This window comes from Pelodiscus sinensis, chromosome 14 (assembly GCF_049634645.1).
Source record: "Pelodiscus sinensis isolate JC-2024 chromosome 14, ASM4963464v1, whole genome shotgun sequence".
Classification (NCBI taxonomy): Eukaryota; Metazoa; Chordata; order Testudines; family Trionychidae; genus Pelodiscus; species Pelodiscus sinensis.
In genome coordinates, this window is record NC_134724.1 from 15,595,465 (window position 1) to 15,612,265 (window position 16,801).

The 16,801-nt window shown below is 49.9% G+C and overlaps 2 protein-coding genes across 4 annotated transcripts; one reads left to right on the plus strand and one right to left on the minus strand.

Annotated features, from left to right (window-relative positions):
* Positions 1-626: 626 nt before the first annotated feature.
* On the minus strand, positions 627-6,280 carry MRPL46 (mitochondrial ribosomal protein L46). The gene is made up of 4 exons (XM_075897050.1): positions 6,035-6,280; positions 4,038-4,230; positions 2,192-2,365; positions 627-1,072 (listed from the first exon to the last, which is right to left on the minus strand). Exons 1-4 carry the CDS (start codon positions 6,278-6,280, stop codon positions 822-824), a joined length of 864 nt encoding a protein of 287 aa, XP_075753165.1. The 3' UTR covers positions 627-821.
* A 26-nt stretch (positions 6,281-6,306) lies between these two features.
* On the plus strand, positions 6,307-16,655 carry MRPS11 (mitochondrial ribosomal protein S11). Of its 3 annotated transcripts, XM_075897051.1 has the most exons (7): positions 6,315-6,441; positions 8,085-8,153; positions 9,712-9,834; positions 10,120-10,218; positions 11,415-11,544; positions 15,768-15,833; positions 16,308-16,655. In XM_075897051.1, the coding sequence occupies exons 1-7, from the start codon at positions 6,389-6,391 to the stop codon at positions 16,413-16,415; spliced, it is 648 nt and encodes a 215-aa protein (XP_075753166.1). In that variant the 5' UTR covers positions 6,315-6,388; the 3' UTR covers positions 16,416-16,655. The 3 variants fall into 3 exon arrangements, with proteins under 3 accessions (XP_075753168.1, XP_075753166.1, XP_075753167.1); XM_075897053.1 differs by lacking the exon at positions 8,085-8,153 and having other exon boundaries at positions 6,307-6,441; XM_075897052.1 differs by lacking the exon at positions 8,085-8,153 and having other exon boundaries at positions 6,350-6,483.
* The last annotated feature ends 146 nt before the right edge of the window (positions 16,656-16,801 follow it).

Here is a 16,801-nt window from a genome sequence, read left to right on the forward strand (position 1 = left end):
CATGGTCCAGGCCAATGGGAGCCCAATTCCTTACAGATGCAAGCAGTTGTTATTCCTCCCATGCACACTGATAGGTGTGCCTCCTCCCCAGAGGGGCCATCCCAAACAAGAAAGAAGTTAAGGAGTGAGAAGCTTCGATGAAGAGTTTAAAGTTCCCCATTTTTAAACATGTTTCTTTCCCAAGTCTCCTAATGTTGCTAATTAATAAATGCCTTGTTACAATTTTAACAGCTTACTCAGCTCTGGTCTACACTAGGGAGTTATTTCAAAAATAATAAGCAGAGAATCCACACTATCAAGCCTATTATTTCAAAGTAATGCGCTGGTTATTTCGAAATATGTACTCCTACTTTCCTTGGGAAATAAGTTTATTTTTAAATAGTTATTTCAGGAGTTATTACTTCAAATTTAGTTATTTTGAAATAATTTCCTGGTGTTGACATGCCCTCACTGCTCCTCTTATTAAAAACAGCTGCTAAAGAAAGAATACTTCAGGCAACTGTAGGAATCCAATGAAGAGAGGTATTGCAGATCTAGGGAATAGCATGGTTGGGAGGGGGGAAAAGGAGAATCCAAGGAGTGTTCAAGATGGATACAACATAAGCACAACTCTCTTCAGGGAGATCTTCACTTAGCAGAGGTTTTAATATTTATTTGGTACTGGCCCAGAGAAGAGGAATAGAAAACAAGGGGAGGTTGGACTCTTCTTCAGGTTCAGAACCCTCTCTCTGTACACAGAAACAATGCTATGTATTATCCATGCACCTGCATGAAGTTGCTTTTTGTGTCCTCCCCATTTGCTTGGAGCCCAGCCATGTCTTTTACTGGTCCATCAGAAAACTGGTGATTTGTTTTAGGTAGTCCGGTTTCAAGTAATCCCCCAGTTCTCCCTTGCTGACCCACGCATACTCTCCTCTCCTCTCTGCCTGGAGCATGTCATCACTCTGGAGGAGGGCTTTGAAGAAGAAGATTTTGGCCCCCACGCTGTCCTCTGTCCTGAACGCCTTCGGGAACTTGTACTTATAAAACCCACATGGCGCATTCCCTAGGAATTTGGCCCGGATGTGATTTCCTAGGGATCCAGAGGGAAAAAGAAAACAGAGATCAGATCACACAATGACAGCAGCTGCTGCATACAAGGGGTAACAGTGGAACAGCAAAAGACAGCACATTTTCTCCTTCTAGCAACAACACACCCTTTCACAGGCCCATCCTGTGCCACAACTTCCTCTTCGGGTCTTTTTTTGTAGTCCAACAACCCCTCTCAAGGACCGGCTACAGGTAGTGTGGTCCCAGAGATCATGAAGTGGCCTCTTCCTTTGACAAGCTAACTGCACTGCTTTCATAGTGCACCCTGCTGGGAAGCAAGAAGGACCTTGCTGAGAACAGGTTGTACATGCCCACCACGGCTGCTAATGGGTTGTGTGGCGGAGACAGAAGTTCTTACCCCCATTATAGCACTAAGTACCCTTCAGGAGCCAGACCCGAAGGCTGAAACACTGCACACCTGTATAGCCACAATGAAGAACTTAATGGGTCAAGTTCACCGCAGCTACCAGTTTTACTCTTAGGGTACATATATATTTATGGTGGTGCTCAGAATAGATACTGCACATCCCCCTTGCACGGATATATATGGCAGAGTACATAGTGAGACATGGATTTGCTGAGTAAGGTACCCTACATGCCTGAACTCCCCAGGTATATACCCTACACACACACTCTACATGGCTAAACAGTACTTCCTCTGTTTACACTGCTATTTTAAGCAGTTCAGTGTCCTTCTGCCTCCCCACCTCTGAAGTCTCTTCCTACGGTACCTACCTGCAGTGTTAAGTGTGGAGGCAGCCTGCCTTTCACTGTGGTGTGCAGCTGCATGTGTAGTGCCCGAGCTCTACATGCCGTGGTAAATATAGACACAGTCTTGGGCAGCTAGCACCCCTTGTAGAGAGTCAGTACAAAAACTCTACAATGGACAATATCCATAAGCTTCCCAGCAACTTTACCCAGACACAACTCTCCTCAGAGACCCCACTGGGTTCAAGCCACCCCATCTGCTGCTGTATGTTCTCTCTCTCATGTAGTACAATGAGAATTTATTACCATAAGCTGATAATAGCCCTGTAATGACAAGAGAAAGAAATGGGGACAAGAAGGGGTGGCAGCAGCAGCTGCACAACAGATGACTCACCTGAGAGAGTAGCCAAGACTCGCTCTGCCGTGCTTCGCAAAGTCTCCCCAGCCTGCCATTCGGCTTGAGGCAGGAGCCACTGCTCTTGACTGCCAACCTGCTGTTTGACCAGGAGCACCAGGTTCCTATCCAGCTTCCTGTTCAAAGATGTCCGATCATTGCATTTGTCAGCATCTGCCAAGAGAGAACAGATTCCAGAGACAGATAGGTCATCCAGTACCTATATAAGAGACCAAGCCTTCCTCTCTTTCAGACTCTGAAAAGGACACATGGGACAATTCCAAGTGATGCTTCTTGATACAAGTGCTCTCATCAACTTGGAACTTTCTCCAAGACTGTAGAATAAGCTTCCTCAAGAAATAAAAAACACCACAAACCTAACTCTTTTCCACTCCAAGTGCAAGGCACATTTCTTTGATCTTGCCTTTTCTAACATAGACCCATAAGAATAGGTATATTTATTAAAAAATAAACCCCTCCCAAAATAAGACATCTGCTCAATGTGCAGTAGCAGTCAAAAAAGTTAACAGAATATTAGGAACCATTAGGAAAGAAACAAATAAAGCATAAAACTATGCCACTATAAAAAACCATGGCACTTTCAGTCTTTCAATTCTCCACACAGTTCTCCATACATCAAAAAGATACATTAGACTTGGAAAAAGGTACAGAGAAAGGCAATGAAAGCGATTAGGGGTATGGCAGCTCCATAGATGCAAATATTAAAAAGACTGGGACTATTCCTCTTATAAAAGAGACACTAAGGGAGGGGAGGGGACAAGAGAGGCCTATACAATTGTGAATGATGTAGAAAGAGAATAGGGAAGTGTTATTTTCCTCTTCACATAACACAGGAAGTAGGGTTCACCTGATGAAATTAATAAGCAGCAGGTTTAAATTTTAAAAGAGGAAGCATCTCCTCATACAAACACACAACCTATGGAACTCACTTGTCGTGAGATGTTATGAAGGCCAAAAGTATAATGGGGTTAAAAAATTGGGTAAGTTCAAGAGGATAGTCCAGGAATGCAATCCCATGCTCCAGGTGCCCCTAAACTTCCAGTTGCTCGATGCTGGGACTATTCAGAAGGGGACAGATCACTCTACATTTCCCTGTTCAATTCCTTCTATCTGAAGCATCTTGCACTGAACACTGTCAGAAGACAGGATACTGGGCTACAAGGATCATTGTTCTGACTCAGCATGGCTGTTCTTACGTTCTCAAGACACTCAACTAAACATGCTTCTACCTCTGGGGAGATGATGACAGACATTAGTCATATTGCTTAACATACTGCTGGAAGGCACTCAGTGTGAGTGGGGAGGGGGGTCCAATGAGCAAGATACGAATCTATATACAAGAGAATAAATGCCACAGGGAATCTGGACAGAATCCATTGATTTCCAGTCATGTCTCATAAAGGTGACAGAATTGCACTTTAGATGCTCTTCTTTTTAAAAGAGACCATTTAAAACAACTAATATAAGTCTCTAGTTCAATGTAGTGCCTAATAACTCAGTCAACATTTATGTAGACTCTACATAAAAACAATGCCTATGTTGCATGCTCTTGTGAAAGGAGACAGGCTGTCATAGTTTTTCTTTCAAGGACAAAATATCCAGCCTTCCTACTTCATACTCTCTCAAAGGTTCTGCAAAAAAGGATCAGAGGCCAGCTCCTTTCAAAGGCCAGCTAATTCCTCCTATAATAGCTGAAAGGGGTCATGAGAGTCAAGAAGGTCCTTCCATCTGAGGGCTCGGTACCCTCCTTCACCTCCACGCAAATGTACCAAAGTCAAATATTTTCAGAGAGACCAGAGGCACCCCAACCCTCTTGGATGAGAACCTGTTAGTCGGTGGCCAGCTTTGAAACTTTGGAATTTTTGTTCCCAGGCATCCTCTAGGTCTTGGGCCAGCAAAATAGCTTGCCCAGAGTCAGTCGCCTCATCCTGGATGTTGTATTTCTTCTTTTGTAGCTGCTCCTCTTCTACCAAGTGCCGGATCTCATGGTCCGAAAAGTGGCTTTTCTCCACCTCTATCTGGAAAGGTCATAATAGAAAATTGTCATGTATAGAACTTAGTTCATCAGGGGCCTGACCATTGATCACAATTAAAAGCACTGTTATCCTGAATCACCTGGAAAGAATAAAGCTATTTTTATTGCCACAAACAGGGCATGTGTTGATTTCTTCCTGTTGGAGAATAATTTCTCTTCACATAACATACACTATACCCCAGGAAGCCAATGTTTTGCTACACACTGAGATAACATCTAATATTGCAGACATAACGAGATGCTTACCCACTGAAAAAACAATTATATGTTCACTATCAAAGCATATTAGCACAATATTACAGTCTGAAATCTAAATGCATGTAAGTCAGGTAATTCCAATTTTGAGAACTGCACGGTAACATGGACTTCATGTTACATGCAGCAGATGTTACCTTTTAAAACAGCCAGGCATTGAACTCAGTGTTATCTCAGAGGAGAGAGTATTCTCTTACTACAAGTCACCTTCATGGAATCTCGACACCTAGTAGCACTGTGCTGGAGCATGTTGCTCAGAAATGACTCAAAGGACACCCTGAATGTGCCATTTGCATTACTCCCCCCTGACAGCCACACCCTCCTTATGGAAGTGGAATCATGGTGTTTAAGGCAAGGAGAGGACGTTTTAATAATCTAGACTGCACACTGACGATGTTAAATATCAAGTAATTTACTAGTCAAGTAGTTGATGGAATTTCCATCAACTACAGGAAGGCACCTCTGCATTCCTCCTTTGAAACGTACAAGAGCCCCAATGCCATGGCAGCATTTCAAAGGGGCAGCCCCACATGGAGCCCGGGATCATCTGTGCAGTGCTGCCACTTTGAAGTACAGTGAACCCTCGTTTATCGCGGTAGATAGGTTCCAAACCCGACCGCGATAGTTGAAAATCCGCGAAGTAGGGACACCATATTTAACATGCGAGAGGTTTTGATTTACATACTCTCACTCCTATTGCTTTTGATTTAATAGTTTAATAGTTTAATAATTAACCAGCAAGGGAACAGAGACTGAGTTTATAAGCAGTAGGTAGAAAATCAATTGCTGAGCGTACATTGCTGCTTGGGGGCAAATAAAGGCGGCAGCAGACTGAGCGAAGAGAAATCATCTCCTGGACACTTTGTGAAGATGAATGTATTCAGGTTCGTTTATAAAAGGACGTCATCCTTTCACCTTGGCGTAGCATGGAGCAGCTGAAAACACAGCAGGCACTGCAGGGTGACAATGTATTGACTAGCAGGGGGCTGATTCTTCATTGCCCTTTGAAGTCCGCGAAGTCGTGAATCCGCGCTGGTCGAACCGCGAAGTAGCGAGGGCTCACTGTATCCCCTTTCCCACCTCTATCTGATAGAGGCAGCAAGGCAGGGGCGGGGAGGAGGAATGACTAGTTGACTATCTGATAAACATGTGCTTATCCGATAGTCGACTAGTCCTTAATATCCTTCATGCACCACAGACCATGAACCCTCACTCAGCGATTCCTGCACCAAGGACATGAGCACCTGGGGCACAGCCCCCACCTTGTTCATTTTCACCTGGGTTTCATCTACGTGCTCGGAAAGCTCCCGGGAAGAGTTTTACAGGTGGGTCCCCGTCCCCGGGCACGGGAAGCGGCTCTGCCTCAGCCCTGCTGCTCCGGAACCGGACAAGAGGGGACCCCGCGGTGTCCTCCGGGGGGCTACGCAGCATGTGGCCAATGCAGACGCCGGCCTCCTTCTGCGCTCGGGATCCCCCCGCGGAATTCGGTCCAGTGCGCGCCCCCCACAGCCAGGCTCCCCGCCCCGCGCTACCTGCTGCACCAGCCGCGCCATCTCCTCCTGCACCGGGCTCAGGGCCGGCGTGATGCGAGGCGGCCTCTGCAGACACAGCGCTCCCAGGAGCCGCCACGGGGACGCGGCCGCGGCGGTCAGGCAGCGAGAGCCCAGCGCCCCCCTCCACCGCCCCGCGCCACCGCACAGGCCCCGCTGCATGGGCGCCGCCATCTTCCCCCCGCCCCGAGACCACAATGCACCGCGCCAGCCACCGGGTGCCGCCATCTTTCCTCCCAGAGACCACAATGCCCGGCGCTGGCCTTTCCCCTCTTCCGGCGGGCTGGGACACCGGCCCCTCTCGCTGGGCGGGCCGGGCGGTCGCGGGGAAGGGCCATGAGCCGGGTGCTGGTCGTTGCCTGGCAGCGGTTCCTCGGAGCCGGATTGCGGTACCCGGGGGAGATGGGGGTCGGCGGGGTCGCTGCTTGCCGGTGGGCGGAGCATGCGCTCGGGTTGAGCGGGTGCCCGGGGAGTAGGGGGAGGGGTTGAGCGGGTGCCCAGGGAGTAGGGGGAGGGGTTGAGCGGGTGCCCGGGGTGCAGGGAGTAGGGGGAGGGGTTGAGCGGGTGCCCGGGGTGCAGGGAGTAGGGGGAGGGGTTGAGCGGGTGCCCGGGGTGCAGGGAGTAGGGGGAGGGGTTGAGCGGGTGCCCGGGGTGCAGGGAGTAGGGGGGGGAGGGGTTGAGCGGGTGCCCGGGGTGCAGGGAGTAGGGGGGGGAGGGGTTGAGCGGGTGCCCGGGGTGCAGGGAGTAGGGGGGGGAGGGGTTGAGCGGGTGCCCGGGGAGTAGGGGGAGGGGTTGAGCGGGTGCCCGGGGTGCAGGGAGTAGGGGGGGGAGGGGTTGAGCGGGTGCCCGGGGAGTAGGGGGAGGGGTTGAGCGGGTGCCCGGGGTGCGGGGAGTAGGGGGAGGGGTTGAGCGGGTGCCCGGGGTGCAGGGAGTAGGGGGGGGAGGGGTTGAGCGGGTGCCCGGGGTGCAGGGAGTAGGGGGGGGAGGGGTTGAGCGGGTGCCCGGGGTGCGGGGAGTAGGGGGAGGGGTTGAGCGGGTGCCCGGGGTGCGGGGAGTAGGGGGAGGGGTTGAGCGGGTGCCCAGGGAGTAGGGGGAGGGGATGAGCGGGTGCCCGGGGTGCGGGGAGTAGGGGGAGGGGTTGAGCGGGTGCCCGGGGTGCAGGGAGTAGGGGGAGGGGTTGAGCGGGTGCCCAGGGAGTAGGGGGAGGGGTTGAGCGGGTGCCCGGGGTGCGGGGAGTAGGGGGAGGGGTTGAGCGGGTGCCCGGGGTGCAGGGAGTAGGGGGAGGGGTTGAGCGGGTGCCCGGGGTGCAGGGAGTAGGGGGAGGGGTTGAGCGGGTGCCCGGGGTGCAGGGAGTAGGGGGAGGGGTTGAGCGGGTGCCCGGGGTGCAGGGAGTAGGGGGAGGGGTTGAGCGGGTGCCCGGGGTGCAGGGAGTAGGGGGAGCGGTTGAGCGGGTGCCCAGGGAGTAGGGGGAGGGGTTGAGCGGGTGCCCGGGGTGCGGGGAGTAGGGGGAGGGGTTGAGCGGGTGCCCGGGGTGCGGGGAGTAGGGGGAGGGGTTGAGCGGGTGCCCGGGGTGCGGGGAGTAGGGGGAGGGGTTGAGCGGGTGCCCGGGGTGCAGGGAGTAGGGGGAGGGGTTGAGCGGGTGCCCGGGGTGCAGGGAGTAGGGGGGAGGGGTTGAGCGGGTGCCCGGGGTGCAGGGAGTAGGGGGGAGGGGATGAGCGGGTGCCCGGGGTGCTGGGAGTAGGGGGGAGGGGATGAGCGGGTGCCCGGGGTGCCGGGAGTAGGGGGGGGGGGAGGAGGAGTTGAGCGGGTGCCCAGGGTGCCGGGAGGGGTTGAGTGGGTGCCGGGAGTAGGGGGGAGGAGGAAATGGCAGGAGAGGAAGTGACCATGGCATTGGAGTTGCTGGTGGGGGCAGGGCGAGAGCAGGCAGCCAGTCCCGTGGTTGAGAATTGTGTGGGGCAGCGGGTGGCCAGCCAGGGCATTGGGGTCCTGGCTGCAGGCTGATGGCAATGCTCTGGGGCTGGTTTATCCACAGCAGCCACATTTCATTTTGGGTTGCACAGTGGGTTCAGAATGGCTCTGCTCCATGCAGTGCCTCCACCACGTGAGTGCTGTGGGGCTCCCTTGCTAGTCTCATATTTCTTGATTCTAGAGCCAGATTGCTCAGAGTGCAAATAAAAACATTTGTTCTGACCGCCAGGCCTGCAGACTTGGGCTAGGCTCCCTCTGGTTGCATTTGGACATTAGTAATATTCTGTTCCCAGGGCCGTCAGTGCAACCACACTCTTTGTGTTCTCCTCCCATATCGGGGTGGGCAATATCAGGCGGCCACTTCAGACATTTTTGAACTGGGGGCCTCAGGCTGCCCCAAAAGGGGCGATGCCTCGGGCAAAATGGGTGGGGCCAGGACACTTTCATAGTTTCCCACCCACAGACCCTGACTGGCCTGGGAGTGGGGGGGGGAGAGCATGTGAAGTTTTTGCCCCCCACTCCGTGGTGGCAGGGAGAGCACAAAGTCTCTCACTCTCTTCCCCCGCTTTGCAACAGGTGCACGGTGGTTGACTAATAGCCACATGCCACTGATGGGGGAGGAGATTTCACATGCTCCCCCATCCCCAGACCAGTCAGGGAGTGACAGGGCATCCATGGGCCAGATCAACCTGCCCTGCGGAGGCCCCTTTTCCCCACCCCTGTCTTATATACAGCCTGTGCGCCTTCTCATTACAACGCTTCACCCTTGTACAGATGCCTGGGGTGCAACAGAAACCAATTCACTCTCCAACTAATGAAACTGATGTAGCTGACAAAGTCAGCAACTCTGATTGATACACAGAGGGAGGGGCTCTGCTGGATTATAAGATTGGTTAGGGTAGAATTAACTAAATTATTAAAGCTACATGCATTTAACAAGTGCTTCCTTCTTCCAAGCTGTACTTGTAACAAGGTCATACTATGTGATGTTGCTGTTGTTTCCATATCAACAGATAACCTCCTGCAGAATCTAGGCAAAACAGAGAAATCCAGGGCTTGAGGTAGAGGCTCTTAGGGAATAACAGTCATGGCAGGAAATGATTGGGCAAAACTGTAGTTTTATTGATGCAGTTTTATTTTCAAACTTGCTCTCAGTTGAGTGCCTCTTCAGAAAGGTTGTTATCAAGCTACAAATTAAATTAGACACACAAAATCCCCTCCTCTGTGCTACTAAAATATTATAACAAAGTATCTCAAAGTGCACATTTCCGTGTGTGTTTGCTTTTCCTCCTCCATAGATCCTGGTCAGTGAACCTAGCCTATCCCTTTTCCATTTCTGTTTCTTGTGCACTGCCAAGATGCTGTCTGAGTTTATTTTTATTTTGAAAACTGCCCTCAGTTGCCCAAATGTTTATTTTTATAAAAACTTGGAATGTGGAGACCTGACAATGTCCCTTGAAAAAGAGACAATATTCCTGGGGTGGTTACTATTTGGCTCCTGAAGGTGACTATAGAACCCAAAGGGTGGCGATGACTGTTTAAGATAGTCCTGCAGTCAGCAAACAGGTTTTGTTGTTTCCTGTGTGAAAATATTCTGTGGGAGGTCTTATGTGAGGGTGGAAAAAGATAATGTAAAAGATTTTTGTGTAGCTGTGAATTCCTAATCTATTTCTCCCATTTGTTTCGCTTAGTGGTGGCAATGTTGCCTTGTGTCGTGGCATACACACTGGTTTCCAGAGGTTGCAGGAACTTACAAAGAATACAGAAAGTTCTGCATCGGAGGTGACAGAGAACCAAAGTCAAGGTGTAATCAGGTGAGGCATCCTGTACAACTCCAAACCAAGTTGTGGCATAAAGTATCTTCATTTGTTTCTTATAGGGGATAAATCACTTCAAGCATCTTTCACGTCAAGCATCTTTCAGGAAAGTAAGAAAAGCAAGTGACTAGAGACAATCACAAAAACACAGTTCCAATAAGAAATTCTGAGCTTTGTTTGGCAGCATTTGATCCATGTTTTTTCCAAATTCCAAAGACTATTAAAAATTATTGTGTGTTAGTGAGATTGCAAGTATTTGATTTCTCTTATTTTACTTTTCAGCATTTTTCCCCCAATACCAGGACAGGAAAGTTCCTTGAGTTGGGGTGGAAAGAAATATGAAGATATCCCAATAGCTCACATCAAAGCTACATATAACAAGTAAGACACAAACTTCTTGGTGTACAGGTCATGTAAAAGAGCCCGCAGCAAAACCGCTTTGATTCATTATTGATCCCTAATGTGACATAAGATTTAGAGAACTTTTCAGAGTAATAAATTAACAAAAGTGTTCTATACACTTTAAAATAAGCAGAGATGGTGACTCTGCAGTGGGGAAGTGGGTCTGGAAAGGTGAATTCCCCATTTGAACAATTACTAGTAGGAGTATATTACCCCAAAAAACAGTACTCTCATTCTGCCACTCTAGTAAGAGAAACCAAGGGTGTTGCAGACCTTTCTAAAGTTATCTTGAGCTGTGGTTCTCAACCTTTCCAAGCTACTTTACCCCTTTCAGGAGTCTGTTTTGTCTCCCAGGTTTCACCTCACTTAAAAACTACTTGCTCACACAATCAATCAGGCATAAAAATGCAGAAGTATCTCAGCACATTATTGTTGAAAAATTGCTTATTTTAATTTTTACTGTATAATTATAAAATCAGTTAGAATACTAATATACTTACATGTCATTGTATAGTATATTGATGAGTATAAACAGGTCATTGTATGAAATTTTAGTTTATACTGGCTTCAGTAGTGTTTTTGTAAAACTAGGGAAATATCTAGATCTAACCTGAAGAAAGACCTCAGCGTACCCCCCAATTGAGAACCATTAGCCTAGAGCAGGTGTGGCCATCCTGTGCCTGAGAAGGAGCCACAGTTTACCAATGTACATTGCCAAAGAGCTACAGTGATTTGTCACCAGTCCCCATCAGGTGCCTTGTCTCCCGTCTCCAGCATCTTTTGCCCACCAGCAGCCCCACCTATCAGTGCCTCCTCTTCCTTCCCCACGCCTCCTGCCCACTGCAGTCAGCTGTTTCATGGCACTCAAGAGGCTCTGTTTGGGAGGGAAGGCGCAAGAGCACAATAAGCTTGGAGGAGGAAGTGGAGCCAGGAGTTGAGCGCTGGAAATTTGGCACCTGTAGCTGCAGCCCTGGAGTTGGTGCCTGAGCAAGGAGCTGCATATTAACTTCAGAAGTGCCACATGTGGCTCTAGAGCCACAGGTTGGCCACCCCTGGCCTAGAGTGCAGGAGTGATGGTGTGGGGGCCCCTTCTGGGTGGCCTTGAAGATAATCAGAGTAAGAAAAGATGGAAGAATTAATTTCTTATAGCTCCTTACCTCTTTTATCATCTCCAGCACCCATGTCCAGGTCGTGAGCCCTCAGAACATGTCATTTGCCCATACGTCCTGTGGCACAGAAGGATTCAGAAATGCCAAGAAGGCCAGTGCCATTGCAGCACAGACTGCAGGCATCGCCGCAGCAGTGGTGAGTCTGGTCTGGTCACTCTGAGCTCAGCAAGATCAGCCTTAACAAGCAGAGGAGAAGTGCTAGCAGGAGAGTGATTGCCAAGGGAATGCATTTATGGATGGGCTCTACTGGGACATGTACATTATCCTCAGTAGGATCAGGAAGAGTGAAATGTTCTGCTTCCTATTCCCATTTCTGTCTTCTGTTGGAGGAGAGCAGTAGAGTCAACTAGTTCTTGTATGTATGAGCAGTACACCCCTTTTACACATTGCTGCCTTTGTTTCCTTTGAGAGCGGGGCATGGTGAGCATCTCAACCTGGTTAAACTGTATGTGAAATAGGAGCTTTAAATGCAAATACAGTGGCTTTAGTGGCCTATAATGGAGAAATGTGAACAATTTCCTATCCTATCTTCCTTGAGCTCCAGTTTGGACAGTGCCATCGTTTTAACATTTAGCCCAATTGTATGTTTTATTTGACTGTTAAGCCCTGATCGAAACATGTTAGTCAGCTGGGACTTCCCTTCCACATATCAATGCTGCCATAAGCAGTGTTGCTCATTGATGAGATGGCAGCTGTGTTGAGACACAGAGCTTCCATTTCACTTCCTCGTCCAAAGTAAGAAATTCTTATATTGGGCAGAGTCGTGGCTCTGACTTGAGAGCAGCTTTTCCTCTGATGATCTCAGCTGAAACACAGGCATTTATTTTTTTCAGAAGCCAAATAAGGAAAATGAAATCTAAGCATAAGCCAAGCAGGTGTGAGGAATGGGAAGGAATTGCTATGTTTAGCATTTTCTCATGAGCCAGTACAGCACAGTTGGCCAGGTGACGTCTCAGCTATAAGCTGCTGGTGGAGGCAGAATACCACACCAGAGATCTGAGCCATTCCAGAACCCTTCATTCCTAAAAGAGCATTGCCAGACTTGGAGAATATGATACTGTTGCACATGTAATATGTCGCACCCAGTGTTTAATATCTGGTCCTATGTCTAATGGATTTCTAAAAGAACATAAGTTTGTCCATGATGTGTGGAGAAAGATGAGGCTGCCTGTGTCCTGGACTCCCAACGCTGCAGAATGAGGCACAGTGAGACTAGAAACCTGGAAACCTCACAAATGGGATAGTATTCACTCTGATTAACCCTTTATCCTCTTCCCCCATTGTGAGAACAACATGTTGAAATTGGTTTAGATCCGTGGTCCCCAATGCACCCGCCAGGTGCTTGGGGCTGGCCTTGCCCCAGGCACATGGCGGACGGGCGCTTGCGGGGGGAGCGCGCTTGGCGGGGAGAACGCCGGGCGCGCGGCACTCGGCTGGGGGGTGGGGGGAGCGCCGGCTCCGGGCGCGCGGTACTCGGCGGGAGGGGGGGGAGCGCCGGCCCCGGGCGCGAGGCCCTTGGAGGGGGCCCCGCCCCCAGGCGCGCAGCTATGGGGGGGCCCCGCCCCCGGGCGCGTGGATGGGGGGGCCGCCCCCGGACCCCGCCCCCTGGCGCCCGGCGGGCAAACTGCCACGCCCCCTGGCGCCCGACAACCTAAAAAGGTTGGGGACCACTGGTTTAGATTAATAAAAAACGTTTCCAGCACTCATCTAATGCATCAGGAAGAGATTATTAGAATACAAATGTAGTGATGCATGGTTACCCCTCACAAACGGCCAGTGTTAGAAATTAGCTTCTGTCCCTGTAATCCTGAGACCTGGTCTGCACTGGGAATACATGTTGGCATAATTGTCAAGTGAAAAATCCACACTTGAGATGTTGCTCTGCCATCTAAACTCCCGGTGTAGATAGTGCTAGTTAAAAGGAGAAATTTTCCATCAAGACAGCTTCTGCCTCTTACCTACATCTGTGGGAGAACCCCTCGCATCAGGCCGTATCTACAGGCAGTCCCCGGGTTACGTACAAGATAGGGACTGTAGGTTTGTTCTTAAGTTGAATCTGTATGTAAGTCGGAACTGGCATCCAGATTCAGCCGCTGCTGAAACTGACCAGCGGCTGACTACAGGAAGCCCGAGGCAGAGTTGCTCTGCCCCGGGCTTCCTGGAATCAGCCGCTGGTCAGTTTCAACATGCTGAATCTGGACGCCAGTTCTTACATACAGATTCAACTTAAGAACCCCAGGCGTCCCCAAGTCAGCTGCTGCTGAAACTGATCAGCGGCTGATTCCAGGAAGCCCGGGGCAGAGCAACTCTGCCTCGGGCTTCCTGTAGTCAGCGCTGGTCAGTTTCAGCAGCGGCTGACTTGGGGACGCCTGGGGCAGAGCAGCTTGGGTGCTGCTGGGTTGGTCCAGTAGCGCCGAGGAGCGGCGCTACTGGACCAACCCAGCAGCACCCAAGCTGCTCTGCCCCAGGCGTCCCCAAGTCAGCCGCTGCTGAAACTGACCAGCAGTGGCTGAATCAGGACGCCTGGGGCAGAGCAGATGGGGTGCTGCCAGGTTGGTCCCGTAGCGCCCAGAGCGGCGCTACGGGACCAACCGGCAGCGCCCCAGCTGCTGTACCACAGGCGTCCGGAGCAAAGCCGCGGAGCACGGGGGCAGCGGGACAGCCCAGACGCGCCACGGTCTGGTCTCCAGCAGACCAGGGAGACGGGGAGCAAAGCAGAGCAAAGCCGTGGAGCATGCCGGCAGTGGGACAGCCGCGGCGCGTCTGGGCTGTCCGCTGCCCGCGTGCTCCCCGGCTTTGCTGCCCATCTCCCTGGTCTGCTGGAAACCATCAGACCAGGGAGACGGGCAGCAAACCCCGTTCGTAACTGTGGATCTGACATAAGTCGGATCCGCGTAACTCGGGGACTGCCTGTACACTAGGAATTTAAGTCAATATAACTATGTTGTTAAGGGATGTGAAAAATCCATACTAGGGGTGTAAGCGAGTAGTCGACTGATAGGCCCAAGCTTATTTATTAGTTGAGTCGACTGCTCACATCTCTCCCCCTTCCCTCCTCCCGCCCACTTCTGTCAGAGGCAGCAAGAAGGGGAAGCAGCTTAAAAGCTGCTGCACCTCAGTACCATCTTGCTCTTTCTTTCCTCCCTCCCCCCCATTAGAGGCAGCAGTGCAGGGAGGAGCAGGGGAGGCTTGCCACTGTTCCAGCAGCAGCCCCTGTCCACGTGGGGCCCCAGCTCCCCACTGGAACCCCCCACAGACAGGGTTGCTGGACCTGGTGCAAGCCTGACTCTTACCACATTTAAACTGCAGAGCCACAGCAGGGGTACCTCCTAGACCCAGTGCGAGGCCGGTCTAAGCACTTCCTCCCTTATCGACTAATCGAGTAGTTGATAGAAATTCTATCAACTACACAATTAGCTAATTACTAGCTTCCTAACATCCCTAATCCATACCCCTGAACAATGCAGTTAAGCCAACCCAATATCTTGGGAATGTGGAGTCCCTATACTAATAAAAAAAACCTCTTGTTGGCATTGGTAGTGTCTTCACTGAAGAACTTCAGTGGTGCAGCTATGCTGCTGCAGTGTTTTAAGTGTAGACAAGCCCTGAAGATTTAAGAGGTTAGCATTTTACGTATAAACATACCTTCAGATAACTTTTAAATGAATCATCAGGGAGGTTTAGAGATCTCCACTAGATGGCAGTCCTGCCACACATTAGGAGAAGTTGATCTTCTCTGAGGTAAAATATCTTGCTTTGAAATTCTTTTGGGCCCTTCCTAATTTGGTCACCTATCAGCCTTAAAAGTACATATCATCTGCTGTCTCAATTTATGACCCAAGACAGCTTCCCTTCTCAGCAACTTTCCTCTTCGTTCATAATATTGTGTTGAATCGATCCCTGGTCACTCATTGCCTATCCTTCCCCAAATCCCTAGTTTTGCCAAGAGATCTCCATGTGTATCACCCCAGAACCATAACTGATTCCCTCTTCCTTTCTGTCCAAAGAAGCTTTCAATAGTGGATGCAAGGGTTAATCCAGAGAGACAGATTGGTACTAGCAAATACTGACCATCCCCGCTATATGGCACACCAGCATACATCGGTTCTGCACTACCGTCACTGATGAATTTAGGAACTGTTTTGTTATAAGTCCCTCCCGTTCCCTGATTTTATATCGCTGGAAAAAAAAAATTCACTCAAATGAAAGTCAGCCACTTGAATGCAAATCAAAGAAATTCTTCACTTTACGTTGTTTTGCTATACATTCACGATTTTTTGACTATCTTGGAGGTATAGTGGGGACAGCCTGTACTTGACCTGCCTTACCTCATCACTGAAAGCACTTTTCTCCCTACAGAAAGCCTGTGGAAAGGGTGTGTCCCATGTGCGAGTGGTAGTAAAAGGTCTGGGCCCTGGGCGTATGGTAAGTGCCCAAGTTTCCTCTTCATGGGTATAAGCTCTCATCTATTTGCTCCTTTCTGTGTGGAGCTGCAGGGTTTTTTATTCAGACCTGGGGAATAATGATGCCTGTTAACCTGCTTTCCTGAAACCGAGATGAAGTAGAGAATTTAATGTTTTGTCATCCTGAAAACAGTCAACAAGAAGAAAATGTCCTGTTGGTGAGATCCTAGAATAATTTTGTGTGAGGGACTGAGTAAAAGCCAAATTGCTTAGGTCACTTCAAACTAGAGTAGCAAATCAATGGAGAATACATTGTAAGAAAGAATCCTGTCTTTGATAGGACCAACTTGAACCAAACAGGGCTTCCTGATTGTTAAGACTACTGCAAAGAGATGTTGCTTGCCTGTTCCAGACTGTCCCCCTCCAAGATCCCTTTAACTTTCTATTAGTCTGTGCAATAATGTGCAGTCTAATGTTCATTCTCTTGCTTTTACAGGCTGCCATCAAGGGGTTGACTATGGGGGGTTTGGAGGTCATCTCCATCACAGACAATACCCCAATTCCTCACAACGGCTGCCGTCCTCGTAAAGCACGAAGACTCTGATACAGTAGTGAAAGGAAGACACCATGTACACCTTGATGTACTGTGAACTCGTTATGAATTTTGCCTTTGATGGATCTTGGCAGGATGCATTCCTTGGAAACCTTTACTAGGAGAATCTTAGAGAATGGACACAACCCTGGTCTTCAGCCTAGTGGTTGAAGTGAGCCCGTATTTACTGAGTAGGAAGCCTCATCTGTAAAATTAATAAATTAAAATGTTCTCATCTTTGTGATGGTCATATCTGTTGGCTTCCTGGAAGCATTTTGATTTGTTCTCTTAACAGCTACTCTCCTCCTGTCATTGCTATATGCAGCTCTTGACAAATCCAGGTGCTGCTACTCTTGTCATTAGGAAGGGCCTTCTTGCAATGAATGGCAGATTTTTCC

What these genes read in the sequence shown, in the direction of transcription:
- MRPL46 (XM_075897050.1), bottom strand. Translation starts at nt 6,280, where the DNA reads ATGGCGGCACCCGGTGGCTGGCGCGGTGCATTGTGGTCTCGGGGCGGG. An exon ending in AGCTGGCCACCGACTAACAG is followed by an intron (nt 2,366 to 4,037) that starts GTTCTCATCCAA and finishes CTCTCTTGGCAG; the next exon opens with ATGCTGACAAATGCAATGAT. An exon ending in AGTCTTGGCTACTCTCTCAG is followed by an intron (nt 1,073 to 2,191) that starts GTGAGTCATCTG and finishes CTGGATCCCTAG; the next exon opens with GAAATCACATCCGGGCCAAA.
- MRPS11 (XM_075897051.1), top strand. Translation starts at nt 6,389, where the DNA reads ATGAGCCGGGTGCTGGTCGTTGCCTGGCAGCGGTTCCTCGGAGCCGGA. An exon ending in CCATGCAGTGCCTCCACCAC is followed by an intron (nt 8,154 to 9,711) that starts GTGAGTGCTGTG and finishes TGTTTCGCTTAG; the next exon opens with TGGTGGCAATGTTGCCTTGT. An exon ending in GTCTGGGCCCTGGGCGTATG is followed by an intron (nt 15,834 to 16,307) that starts GTAAGTGCCCAA and finishes TTGCTTTTACAG; the next exon opens with GCTGCCATCAAGGGGTTGAC.